Source organism: Hyaena hyaena, unplaced genomic scaffold (assembly GCF_003009895.1).
Source record: "Hyaena hyaena isolate Hyena2069 unplaced genomic scaffold, ASM300989v1 scaffold_1759, whole genome shotgun sequence".
Classification (NCBI taxonomy): domain Eukaryota; kingdom Metazoa; phylum Chordata; class Mammalia; order Carnivora; family Hyaenidae; genus Hyaena; species Hyaena hyaena.
This window is the reverse complement of record NW_024082398.1, coordinates 88,038-100,443: the sequence shown is the minus strand read 5'-3', so window position 1 is coordinate 100,443 and position 12,406 is coordinate 88,038. Positions and strand designations below refer to the sequence as shown.

The 12,406-nt window shown below is 51.0% G+C and overlaps 1 protein-coding gene across 3 annotated transcripts in view; it reads left to right on the top strand.

Moving 5' to 3' along the window:
• GABBR1 (gamma-aminobutyric acid type B receptor subunit 1) overlaps positions 1–12,406 on the top strand; it is a 40,960-nt gene that overhangs the window by 7,097 nt on the left and 21,457 nt on the right. Inside the window, exons 1-4 of one of the 3 annotated variants that reach the window (XM_039224746.1) lie at positions 8,905–8,963; positions 9,290–9,377; positions 10,011–10,214; positions 10,940–11,125. In XM_039224746.1, coding sequence (XP_039080677.1) covers positions 9,290–9,377; positions 10,011–10,214; positions 10,940–11,125 — 478 coding nt within the window. In that variant the 5' untranslated portion in view covers positions 8,905–8,963. Of the gene's footprint in view, positions 1–8,904; positions 8,964–9,289; positions 9,378–10,010; positions 10,215–10,939; positions 11,126–12,406 lie in introns of those variants that run through there. The other 2 variants (XM_039224745.1, XM_039224747.1) reach the window with 2 other exon arrangements.

The window sequence follows — 12,406 nt, the reverse complement described above, 5'->3', positions numbered from 1 at the left end:
TTATGCTTTGCTGCCTCCTTTTATCTATTAGAATTTCCTTTTTTTGTAAAAAATATTTTTTTATTATTTTATTTTTAAATGTTTATTTATTTATTTTTGAGAGAGAGAAAGAAGCAGAGAGACATGGAGAAAGAGAATTCCAGGCAGGCTCCACACTGTCAGCTCAGAGCCTTAGGTGGGGCTCGAGTCCCAAAAACCGTGAGATCATGACCTGAGCTGAAATCAAGAGTTGGACGCTTAAATGGCTGAGCCACCCAGGCATCCCCACCTATATATATATATGTTTTCTTTATTTAAGTGATTTCTATACCCCACATGGTGCTCAGCTCAAACTCATGACCCCGAGATCAAGAGTCACATGCTCCTTTGACTGAACCTCCCAGGTATTCCTCTAAATGATTTCCTAGGGGTGTCTGGGCAGCTCAGTCAGTTAAGCATCTGACTTCGGCTCAGGTCATGATCTCACAGTTCATGGGTTCAAGCCCCACTTTGGGCTCTGTGTTGACAGTGCAAAGTCTGCTTGGGCTTCTCGCTCTCTCTGCCCCTCCCCCACTTATGTGCACTCTCGCTCTCCCTCTCTCTTAAAATAAATAAACAAATTAAACTTTAAAAAATAAAAGAATTTCCCAAATTATATTGCCTATGAATCTGTCTCACAACTGAGAAGAGCCGACATGACTACATCATACTGTTAGCGTCTTGTCTTTCTCTCTTTCTCTCCACTCCCTCTAAGCAAAGAAACATAACATTTGACTTTCTCTTTTTGCTCTTTTCCAACAAAAAATACATATGAAAAGACTGTTTATAAATAAGCAAAATACATAGATGTGCTTCACAATATAGAATAAAATATTCTTGTAAACTATGTTTTTGTAAATTGAACAATCCACACATCATTAGAGAAGTCTGAAATCTAAATTGATTCTTTTCTAAATCCTTTTGAAATAAAGCAATTTTGTTTTTTATTTGTATTTATTGAGCATACCCAAAGAAAGATATATATACCCCCCTGTCCCACTCCCCCAAACAAGCAAACCACTCCTCTGAGAAAAAAATACAAACATTTTATTCTCTAAGGTTGAAACAACTTCAAGGTAGAATTTGGAGCCGGCACAGCCCTCAATGCCCAGAAGAGAGAAAATCAAGAGGAATGGTTGTAGGAGCTCAGCCCATTCTGGGCGTGCCTCTGGTTGGAGCTGTTTGGGTCTCTTCCCTGGCAGTTTGCCCACTGTCCCCAACATTAACAGCCAGTGACTTTGCACTCTTCTGTCTTAGGTCCCGAGAGTTAGAAGCCACATTACCCCCAGTCCCCATGGTAAAATGCTGAGAAGAAGCTAGAAAAGTCCATTCCTTCTCCTACAGCTGGAATTCCCCCCAACGGCTTCACTTGGGTTGGTGGGGGACAGAGACTGTTAGCACGGCATCGGCTCTAGGACTGAGGCCACAGCACAGAAGGCAGAGGACAGACACCGGCTCACGGGCTGGCTGCTTGCCAACAGTCAGGGACAGTAGGGCCATCAGCCCTTTTCTTGAGATCCATCACCTTAGTCCTCCTCCCTCCCTCCCTCCTCTCTCTCTCTCTCTCTCTTTCCTTCCTCCCTCCCTCCTTTCTTTCTTTCTTTCTTTCTTTCTTTCTTTCTTTCTTTCTTTCTTTCTTTCTTTCTTTCTGTCTGTCTGTCTCCTCCCACATCCTACTTGTGATTATCCAGACAGAGAGAAAATTTTCTCCAGACACAGCTGGAAATCCTCCATCTTTGCCCCTGTCTCGTAGCAGGATCGTGGGGGAAGACCGAGGAGGCTGACCTTAGGAAAGGCACTGTCTGAAGAGCCCCAGGACCCTCTTGCTGGTAAGGTCTCGCTGTGCTGACAGCCAGAGGGGCCACCATTAGTGCTGCCCCGTGGACGAGAACTCATGCACACACCGGATTGTCCCTGTAGAGCTGCCAGAGGCTTGTGATGGTAGGATTTAAATGTGTGGAGAATGTGTTCCCTGGAAGAAAACATCTCACTTCATCAATGCCTAGGAGATCTTTGACAAACAGTGAAGACCAGGCCTGGGAAGTGGTGAGATAATTCCACACAGTAGGGTGACAGCTGAGGTTTGAGTCAGATAGATCTTCCCTTGAGCTTCTAACCAGATGGCAGGTGCTGTGCAGCTCCTGTTGGGGGGAGAAAATCAGCACCACACTCAGGGCCCCTGCTACCATGGAGCTTGAGGTCTGCTCAGGAAGGTGTATCATTAAATAAATGGTTCCATAATTTAAAAAAAAAATGGCCACTGAGATGAGTGCTTTCCATGATGAAGACTGTGAGCTGGGAAGGCATTGGGCAGGGTGGAGTGGGGCCTAGGTCAGTCTGGGCAATTCAGGGGAGGCTTCCCTAAGCAGGTGACATTTCAGTGTGAAACAGGAGAAGACAGCATGGGGTGGGCAGGCTGGAGAGGGCATGTCCAGGCTGCTTGCTCCCTGGGCCAAAAGTATCTAGGCAAGTTCAAGAATGTAACCGGGCCAGTGCAGCTGCAGCGCCATGAGCAACAAGGAGGAGGTCTAGGGATGTGGGCCGTGGCCCCAGCTCTGCTGGTGGTGGCTGGGTGACCTCGAGCTGGCTCTGCCAACTTTCTGAGCTGCAGTTTTCTTTTCTGAAAATGGATCATAATAATAGCACACCACACAGAGACAGCTGGAAGGGTTAAGAGAGAGAATGTGAGTTGCTTGTAAGTCATGCACCACTAAGGAAGTGCGCTTCCACGCTGATCTAAGTGTCATAAATACTGAAAGCATCTGAAGGTGTGTCTGAGTCATGATGGCTTTCGGAATCTGATAGCAGGGCGTGCTGCACATCTGTTCCAGACTTCCCTTTCTGCTCAGATTGAAGTGTCCATTTCAGTCCCTGGACAGGGCAGACCCATCCCACCCACTGCAATAGGATCACACTTGCTTTTTTTTTTTTTTTTAATTTAAATCCAAGCTAGTTAACATACAGTGTAATATTGGTGTCAGGAGTAGAATTTAGTGATTCATCACTTACATATGATACCCAGTGCTCATCATAAGTGCCCTCCTTAATGCCCATTACCTGTCCAGCCCATTCCTGTAGCCACCTCCCCTCTAGCAATGCTGTTTGTTCTTTGTATATGAGTCTCTTATTGTTTGCCTCCCTCTGTTTTTATATTAATATCTTATTTTTCCTTCCATTCCCCTATGTTCTTTTGTGTTTCTTAAATTCCACATAGTAGTGAAATCATATGATATTTGTCTTTCTGTGATGACTTATTTCGCTTAGCCTAACACATTCCAGTTCCATCCACATTGTGGCATGTGGCAGGATTTCATTCTTTTTGATCACTGAGTAATATTCTGTTGTATATATAAACCATATCTTCTTTATCCATTCATCTGTCAATGACCATTTGGGCTCTTTCCATACTTTGGTTATTGTTGATAGCACTGCTATAAACATTAAGGTGCAATATGCCCCTTTGAAGCAGCACACCTGTATCCATTGGATAAATACCTAGTAGTGCAATTGCTGGGTCATAGGGTAGTTCTATTTTTAATTTTTTGAGGAGTCTCCATACTGTTTTCCAGAGTGGCTGCACCAGTTTGCATTCCAACCAGCAGGGCGAAAGGGTTCCCCTTTCTCTATATCCTCACCAATCTTTGAGTTTCTTGACTTGTTAATTTTAGACATTCTGACAGGCGTGAGGTGGTATCTCACACTTGGTTTTGATTTGTATTTCCCTGATGATGAGTGATGTTGAGGCTTCCTTCATGTGTCAGTTGGCCATCTGGATGTCTTCTTTGGGAAAGTGTCTGTTCATGTCTTTTGTCTATTTCTTCACTGGATTCTTTGATTTTTGGGTGTTGAGTTTAATAAGTTTCTTTATAGATTTTGGATACTAACTCTTTATCTGATATGTCATTTGCAAGTATCTCCTATTCCATTGGTTGCCTTTTGGTTTTGCTGATTGTTTCCTTCACTGTGCAGAAGCTTTTTATCTTGATGAGGTCCCAATAGTTCATTTTTGCTTTTGTTTCCCTTGCCTCTGAGACATGTTGAGTAAGAAGTTGCTGCAGCCAAGGTCAAAGAGGATCATTATCTGATCCTGAACTGGACATAATGGAAGAGAAATCTGTTGCAGCAAAGTGAACAAACACACCCCCTACCAACCAAATGCCCAAATGCATACATGCATTATGATACATATGCTTTTTGGATTGCTGTGAATTTATGTATATTCATACCTGATATATACTTAATTACATATATTTAACTAAACATAATACTTGTTTGTTTTGAAGTCCTTAAAAATCTGAGTCTCTTGTTCTAGGAATAGAAATACTCACTAAATGTGTCTGTGAGAACTGAATCTTTTCTAAATCTATTAATCTGACTACGTACACCCTGTAGAAAGAGGGACAGACAAGATATTTCCCTGTTTGTTGTTTAGGCTAACTTAGCATTTCAGTACCTTGTGTTCATCCACTTATCACAGAAGGGCTCCTTTATGGAGGAATTATTTACAGAAGCAATGGACAGTGTCAACTTCAAAAAAATTTAAAATTTTTTTAATGTTTTATTTATTTCTGAGAGAGAGCGCGAGAGAGAGCATGAGCAGGGGAGGGTCAGAGAGAGAGGGAGTCACAGAATCTGAAGCAGGCTCCAGGCTCTGAGCTGGCTGTCAGCACAGAGCCCAATGCAGGGCTCAAACCCACAAACCGTGAGATCATGACCTGAGCCAAAGTTGGATGCTTAACCGGTTGAGCCACTCAGGTGCCTCCCTCCGCCAAATTTTTTAAATGTTTATTTATTTTTGAGAGAGACAGAGAGACAGCAAGTGGGGGAGGGTCAGAGAGAGGAGACACAGGATCCAAAGCAGGCTCCAGGCTCTGAGCTGTCAGCACAGAGCTTGATGTGGGGCATGATCCCATGAACCATGAACCATGAGATCATGACCTGAGCCGAAGCCGGACACTCAACCAGCAGAGTCACCCAGGTGCTCCAGTGTCAGCTTTATAGTCTGGCTGTTGGCCCCAAGTGCCTGGGAGACAGCTTCCGATGCCCCAGAGCACCTTGTGGGAAGGGGGGTGGCGGGAGCAGGCACTGTCATGTGGCTTTTTTATTTCACTGCAGTGTTGAGAGCTCCACACTCAGCTCTGCTGGATGTGCCTGTACAGGCACAACAGAAATGACCTTATAATTTTCCTGTTTCCTCTGGCTCTCAGCGCCAAGGCCAGCAGAGTCAAGAACATACAGTGAGCGAGAATTGTGTGGGGAGCAGTGGAGAAGACTGGTTAAAGAACGGGTTCCCCTGCCCCTCTCCAGGCCCAGCAGTTCTGTGAGTCTGTCCCATAAGAGGAGGAGAAGGGCGGACATGCAAATGAAACATGAAGGGCAGGGTCCGACAGGAAAGTCTTGGTGGTGCGGAGTATGGAGGAGGGTTCAAGCCCTCACAAAAAGCCAGGGTGAATCCTGGCAATGTAAATAACTTCATGTTTGTATTTTACGCCTTTGTCCCATACACTTTTCTAAATCCCAAGAGCTGTGTAGAACAGAAAGGCTTCCCTGAAGACAGGACTTTCACCCCAAATGCAAGAGGAGATGCAGGTGGATGTGAACACACACACACCCCCCTCCCCACATACACCTGCTACCCACTGCTAATTCGGACAGGAAACTGAGATGCTCTGTGACCTCTGACGAAGAACGCCCTGGGGTGGACGCTGGGTAAGAGGAGAGCCTTGACCAAATCTCTGCACACAGTGGAAAGAATTTGGAACCGGACTAAGTGTTCCAATATTGGCTCTGTCAACTGCATAGCAGGGTGACCTCCAATTCGTACTCACTTTCCCCAAATTGCAGCTTGCTGGGCTCCAAACTAAGGCCGTTATTCTACTTTGCGTGGCTGGGTGAGAATTAAGTTAGATGTCTGCTGAGGGCACGTAGTGAATTGGGTTACTTGGACTAATATGTTTGGAGGGTGTGTGGGGTGTTAAGTTCTGGCTTTATGCTCTCCATGTGGGGCAGAAGATGAGGCAGAAGACAGGAACGGAGTGGAATCATGGGAAATAACACAAACAGTAAGACTGGTCCCACTCTCAGGATCAGAGACTGTCAGAAACTGTAATGGGAGGAGGTGTCAGCAAGAGTGCAAAGAAGAGGGGACGGGATCGTGTCCTTGCTGGAGGAGAGGAGTTTGGTGCTTAATGGAAGGAAGAGTGGATGGGCGTTGGTACTGATGGGGGACGGACTTCAGCAAGTGTCTGGGGAATCTGGGCAGTGACCCTGGAGGATGAAGTTGCAGGTGCTGGTGGGAAAAGGTGAGCAGTTTCAAAGTCCTTAGGGCAGTTAAAAAGAAAGCTTAAAAATGATTATAAAGTTAACACTTACAAAACCTTGAAACTAAAATTTAATAACAAATGTCAAGAAAAAAAAAGTACCCAATAATTCACGGCTCCAGAGGCAATTACTGCTAACATTCTGATGTATTTTTTAAAGTTTTATTTATTTAAGCCACCTCTACACCCAACATGGGGCTCAAACTCATGACCCCAAGATCAAGAATCACTTGTTCTTCTGACTGAGCCAGCTAGGTACCCCTTGGTGTATTTTCTTCCAGCTTTTAAACATATGTATACCACAACTGTACAGATTTTATCTTCTGCTTCCCCCCCCCTCAAATTCTCATATTTTCCCACATTAATGTCATTAGCTGCTCTTTTAAACATGGAATGGGTACATCCCAATGTACTAAACCAGTACTCTGTGATATGGACATTAAGATGTTTCTTTTCTGAGTTATCACCAGCAATGTAGCAATAAATATCACAAAAAAAAATGTTCAGTTTCACAGAATCACGGGCTGCTCTTTTCCAGGGCACATTCCCCCCTCCCGTCCCCCTCAGTTCAGAAAGGCCAAGGAGTCAGGACCTCAGGAAGTCAGAGACAAGATGGCAGACTGCAGGGTTAGATGGGGGCTTTGGGATCTCCCTTGGAGGCTTCTGAGAGGGTGCCTATGCGGATCCGCCCCAGAGAGGCCATGCAGGTCTGGGAGGGGAGCCCTCCTGGGGGTCAGCCTTGCCAGTTCCACATAGTAGCACAGAGAGAGGGTGTTCTGCTGGGAACTCTTCTTTTCAAAGCAGTCTGGGAAATTCCTCATCCATATGTTATCCTGGGGTCAATAACTTTAGTGATACCCACATTTTTTGGTTCCGCCCTGCTGAGAGGACATCAGGCAGAGGAGGGTGTTTATTGCTTTGAATGGTTAGAAATCCTGCCCCACTCTCTTCCTCCCTTCTGCCCAACTTGTAGCTCAACGGGTCTCAAACACTCCCTAGAGACCATTAAAAAACAAACTGCAGTGTTTTCTTTCGTGCTTGCAGTGACGAGGGGACCATTGTTGGCACTTATGAGTAGGGCAGGGGAATAAGATAATCTTCCCAGAATAGCGGGCACAATGAATTGTCCCTCATCCAGGTTCTCAAAGGTCCCCGAGGACATTCATGTAGGTGAAAACCTGTGTTTAATTATCCGAGCCTGGAAATTAATACTGTTTTAAAAATGGTATTAATATACAATGAACTTTCTAGGAAAGCAATTACAGTTCTGTGTAAATCTAGGGAAGACTCACTTTGCTACCAAGAATTGTTCAACATTTCCTTAAATCACTTCATTGATGGCAACATGCTGGAGGTAGGTGACTCGCCGCCTCAGCACCTGCGTGTGTGTGTCCACGTGCGCTTGTGTGGACAGGTGCAGGCCTGCCACATGATAACGTCCAGTGTTGTGAGGCCTCAACTGTCTCACGTCAAAGTGTGTTTATTCTTTGTCGTTGCCCCTCCATGGCACAGATAGGGAAGCACGCTGATTTATGTGTGTAGGTAGGTTGTATCATCTATGAATTTCAATTCTGGGTAGTGACACATTCTTTGGAAGATACTTGCTTATAAGAAGGTCTAAAGGCAGATCAGTGTCACACTGTTTTCCTGTCCACGTTAGGAACTGTTTCCTCCAGCAACCCAGACTCACCCCTACACACACACGCACACGCACACACACGCGCACGCACAGCCTCGCCGCCGCACACAGGCCCGGAGGCCTGCGCCGCTCCATCACTCGGGAACGCCGGGCGCAGGCCCTGCGGGACGAGAGAGGATGTGCTGGTCCAGCGCTCCAGCTCGTCGGAGGCTCCTTTGTCTCCCTCTTTTCCTCCCACTGCTCCAATTTCTCCCCGGGGGCTCCCCTCCCCGGCTCTAGCTTCCAGCCCGGCCTCCGAGGGGCCTTCCCAGGACAGCCAGGCCGAGCTGCAGAGCCCCGGGGGCCGCTCGGGTCGCCCGGCCTTCACCCCCTCCTCCGCCCTTCCCGGTCTGACCTCAGCTCTCCTTCCCTCCCACCTGCCTCGCTCTCCTCCTCCCGCCGTGGCCCCCGCCTCCCTCCGCTCACCGCGATCCCGGGCCGCCTCCTCCACCTGCACCCCGCGTCCCCGCCTCGGCCCCCGGCCCCTCGCCCCCCAGCCCGCCCGCTGGTCCCCGGCCGGGGTGCGCGCGCGCCGGAGCCCCCTACCCCCGGCGCCGGGGGCGGTCCAGGGCGGGGCCGGGATCCGGGGCGGCTCCCGGGGCCCGGCTGGTGGGAGGCGCCCGCTCCTCGGGCTCCCCCGCCCTCCCCCCGCCCTGCCGGCTCCGCACCCTCCTTCCTCCCTCCGCCCGGAGCCTCCCCCGGTCCCCGGCGCCGCCTCCTTCGCTCCCGGCTCCCGCTCCCGCGGCCGCCGCCGCCCCGGGAAGGAGAGACCGGGGTGGGGTTTGGGGGAGCGCGCGAGCGGGGAGACCCGGGCCGGGCCGGAGCCCGGATTCGCGGGGAGGAGGGCCGGGCGGAGGGGACGGTCGGGAGCCCGGAGGGGAGCGGGAGGAGCGGCCGGGCCTGGGGCCTGCAGGCCGGGGAGTCGGGGAGCCGGGCCGCGCGCAGAGGTAAGAGCCGGGCTGGCGGCCGGGCTCCCAGAGGGGCGCGCGGGGGAGGACGGGGCCGGGGCGCGGGGGCCGAGAGGTGGAGTCCCGGGAGGGTGGGGGGCCGAGGGAGGCAGGAGGAGGGTGGGGACGGCGCTCTCTCCTCCCCCCCCCCCCCCCGCCCCGGGCTCCGCCCCCGCCTCCTCCGCGGGGCGCGCGTCTGGTCCGCAGGCGGAGCCGGGTCGGAGCCGGGCCGCGGCGTCGGGAGGCCGGGCGGGCGAGGCCGGGAGGGCGCCCCGGGCTGGGCCCGGCCGGCGGAGGTCCGGCGCTCACGGCCGCCTGTCACTCAGATGCTGCTGCTGCTGCTGCCGCTGGCGCCGCTCTTCCTCCGTTCCCCGGGCGCGGGCGGGGCGCAGACCCCCAACGCCACCTCCGAAGGTGCACCTTCGCCGGCGACCTCGGGCACCCCCCTCCCCCTCTCCTTGACCCTCCCCCTCCCCCCCCCCTTTCTGGCCCTCATCCCTGTCCTATCCGCCGGACCCGGCGTTCCGGCCCGGCAGCCCCCGTCTGCACAGCCCCACTGTGACACCCTGACCTCCTTTCCATCACCCCACCTATGACCCAGCGCCCCCTCTTCTCTGCCCCACATTACCGCATAGGCCACCTTTCGGTGACCCTGCATGGTCTGCCCCACCCCACCCCTCTCTTCTGGCCTACACGGCTGCCCAGGGAACCTAAGACACCCCCCCACCCCGTCCTCTCAGCTTAAGTCGCTCAAAGAGCCTCCTCCATTCTGTTTTACCGAGCTCACCGGCAGAGTGTACCCCTTCACTACTTCATAGTTCTCCCCAGAACCCCTAACCTGCACCCTTCCCTCCTCCCTGGTGAGCTCTCAGGAGCCGGAGCCCTGGCTCAGGGCTCTTCCTCCTTTAGCCTCGGCTCCTGCGCCCGTCCCGACCCCCACCCGCGGGCACCCTATCTGCTCCCCGGGGTCCCCACCCGCCCTCTGACCACGCCCTCTGCCCCTCCCCTCTCCGCCATCCCTCTCTGACACCTCCCACTCACCCTCAGGTTGCCAGATCATACACCCGCCCTGGGAAGGGGGCATCAGGTACAGGGGCCTGACTCGGGACCAGGTGAAGGCGATCAACTTCCTGCCCGTGGACTATGAGATCGAGTACGTGTGCCGGGGGGAGCGCGAGGTGGTGGGGCCCAAGGTCCGGAAGTGCCTGGCCAACGGCTCCTGGACAGACATGGACACACCCAGCCGCTGCGGTGAGTGGCCTCCCCAAGCCCCTCTTCTTTTCTAGACCGTTCCTCGTCCTCCCTCACACACAGCGTTATTGCTTACAGGTCAGCACTTTCAACCACTGTAACAACTCACGAATACGTTTGTGGAGCTAACACCATGTAAGAGGGACTCCCCCCACGCGCACTTGGAGGCAGTAAAGTTAGCAGCCCACACACCATTTCATCCCATTCTCCCTACATTAGGCCACTGACCACTTGATAAAATAACTTGATTATTCATCTTGTGAGTCTTTCTCTTTGAGGACTATGGCAGATTGTGCACAAACATTCTTAAAATGATTTCATCGCAGTCTTTAATACCTGTCTCCAATCCAGAGACCGTATACCCACGAAGCGAAATCCAATTTGACATTAATGTAAGCCAACTATAATAAGAAAGGTAAATCTGATTGTACATCTAAAGTTATATACATCCACACACTCAAAGCCAGGGAACCGCCCACTGCCGCTGACTTTGAAAAGATCGTTCTGTGCGGTGTCAGCTCCATCTCAGGTTCCTACCATGGAAACGCCTTTTCCTTTTTCTTTGGGTAACGTGTGGAGGCTTCCAGGGTTAAGGGAGGAGAGGAAGCTAGAGAGCCAGACCCTTTGCACATCTGATTTCCTGCAGAGTGGGATGCTTGAGGCCCCTGCTCTCGAAGGGGAAGGAGCCTTCCCCAACTCGCCTCTCTTTTCATATCTCTCCACAGTCCGAATCTGCTCCAAGTCATACTTGGCCCTGGAAAATGGGAAGGTTTTCCTGACGGGTGGGGACCTCCCCGCTCTGGACGGAGCCCGGGTGGATTTCCGGTGTGACCCCGACTTCCATCTCGTGGGCAGCTCCCGCAGCGTCTGTAGTCAGGGCCAGTGGAGCGCTCCCAAGCCCCACTGCCAGGGTGAGGGGGCCAGCTGCTTGCATGCAGCTGAGGACACATGCCAGAGGTCGGGAGCGGGGTGGGAAGGGATGGTGGGAAGGGACAGGGTGCTATGCAAAATGGGCGGCTTTGGGGAAGTGGAAGTGGAAGTGAAAACCCAGCTCTTGCCCCCGCCCACCTCTCTCCAGCCCCCTTCTGCAGCCTTAGGATCCACTTTGCCTACACGGAGGGCTCCCTTCCTCTACTTTGCTCTTTAGAGATCTCCCTGCTCCCAGTTCTTACATGTTCTCTTTTCCGTTATGAATCTTACCTTCCATCACCTCTCTTAACGTTTAAATATTGCAGTTTCCCCTAGTCTTGTCCCTGTCTCTAAGTTTAGAGCTTTGCAGGCATAACCCTCTTCTACAATTGATTCCTTTCCATTTGTTATATAACCGGATTATTGTAAAGACTCAGAAATAAATCGTGTCATACTTAGAAAAAAATGTTAAATTTGGGAAGAATATCTGGGGTGGAAAGTTATCAGGGTGAAATTTAAAAAGACTTAGAATTGGGGGCAGAACCGTCAGAGCACTAACGGATGACCCAGGGATGGGGGAAGGGAAGAGGAGGGTCTCAGACAACCTCCGTCCTTCCCCCAGGGGACTCAGTCTTGTGTCCCACACCTTTTCTGTCATTTCATTCAGTAGACTGTCCCCTTTCCCGGGCACCCAGATTCTGCCTCTGCACTTCTCTCCCCCACGCTGGCAGACTTCATGCTTCCCCACTCTTGCATACTCTTTGAAGGGCCCGGGCCTGGCTTTCCTCCCCTAATGTCATGGCTCTGCTTGTAGTTTACCATTCCATCTGGAAACTGGGAGTCCCATCCAGGGGTGGATTTTCCATGAAGCTAATGAAATTTCAGCCTCAGGCCTCCTCCTTTACCTGTGCTCTAATATGTTCACACGGTCATAGGTTTTTGTAAAAAATGCAAAAGTAAGATTTTAACAGCAATAGTTTAAAATCAATTGTATTTGTAATTTGCATTTTTAATTCTTAAAGAAAGAACCCTGAATTTTGTAATATTTAAAACCAGGATCTGCCCATGTCTTAGCTGCTGGCACCCCTGTCTCAAATTCTGTTGTTCTATGAAACATGAAAGGAGGAAACAACAGGCCCTGACCCACAGCCCACCTTGCTCTTATCCCCAGGCACCCTCCCCTCAGAAACGCAGGCTCCTGCTCCGCGCGGGCCTCTCCGGCCCGGACAGGTGTGGGAGGGGGCTGGGGATCAGGCCGGGGAAGCTGGGCGCCACTGGTAACT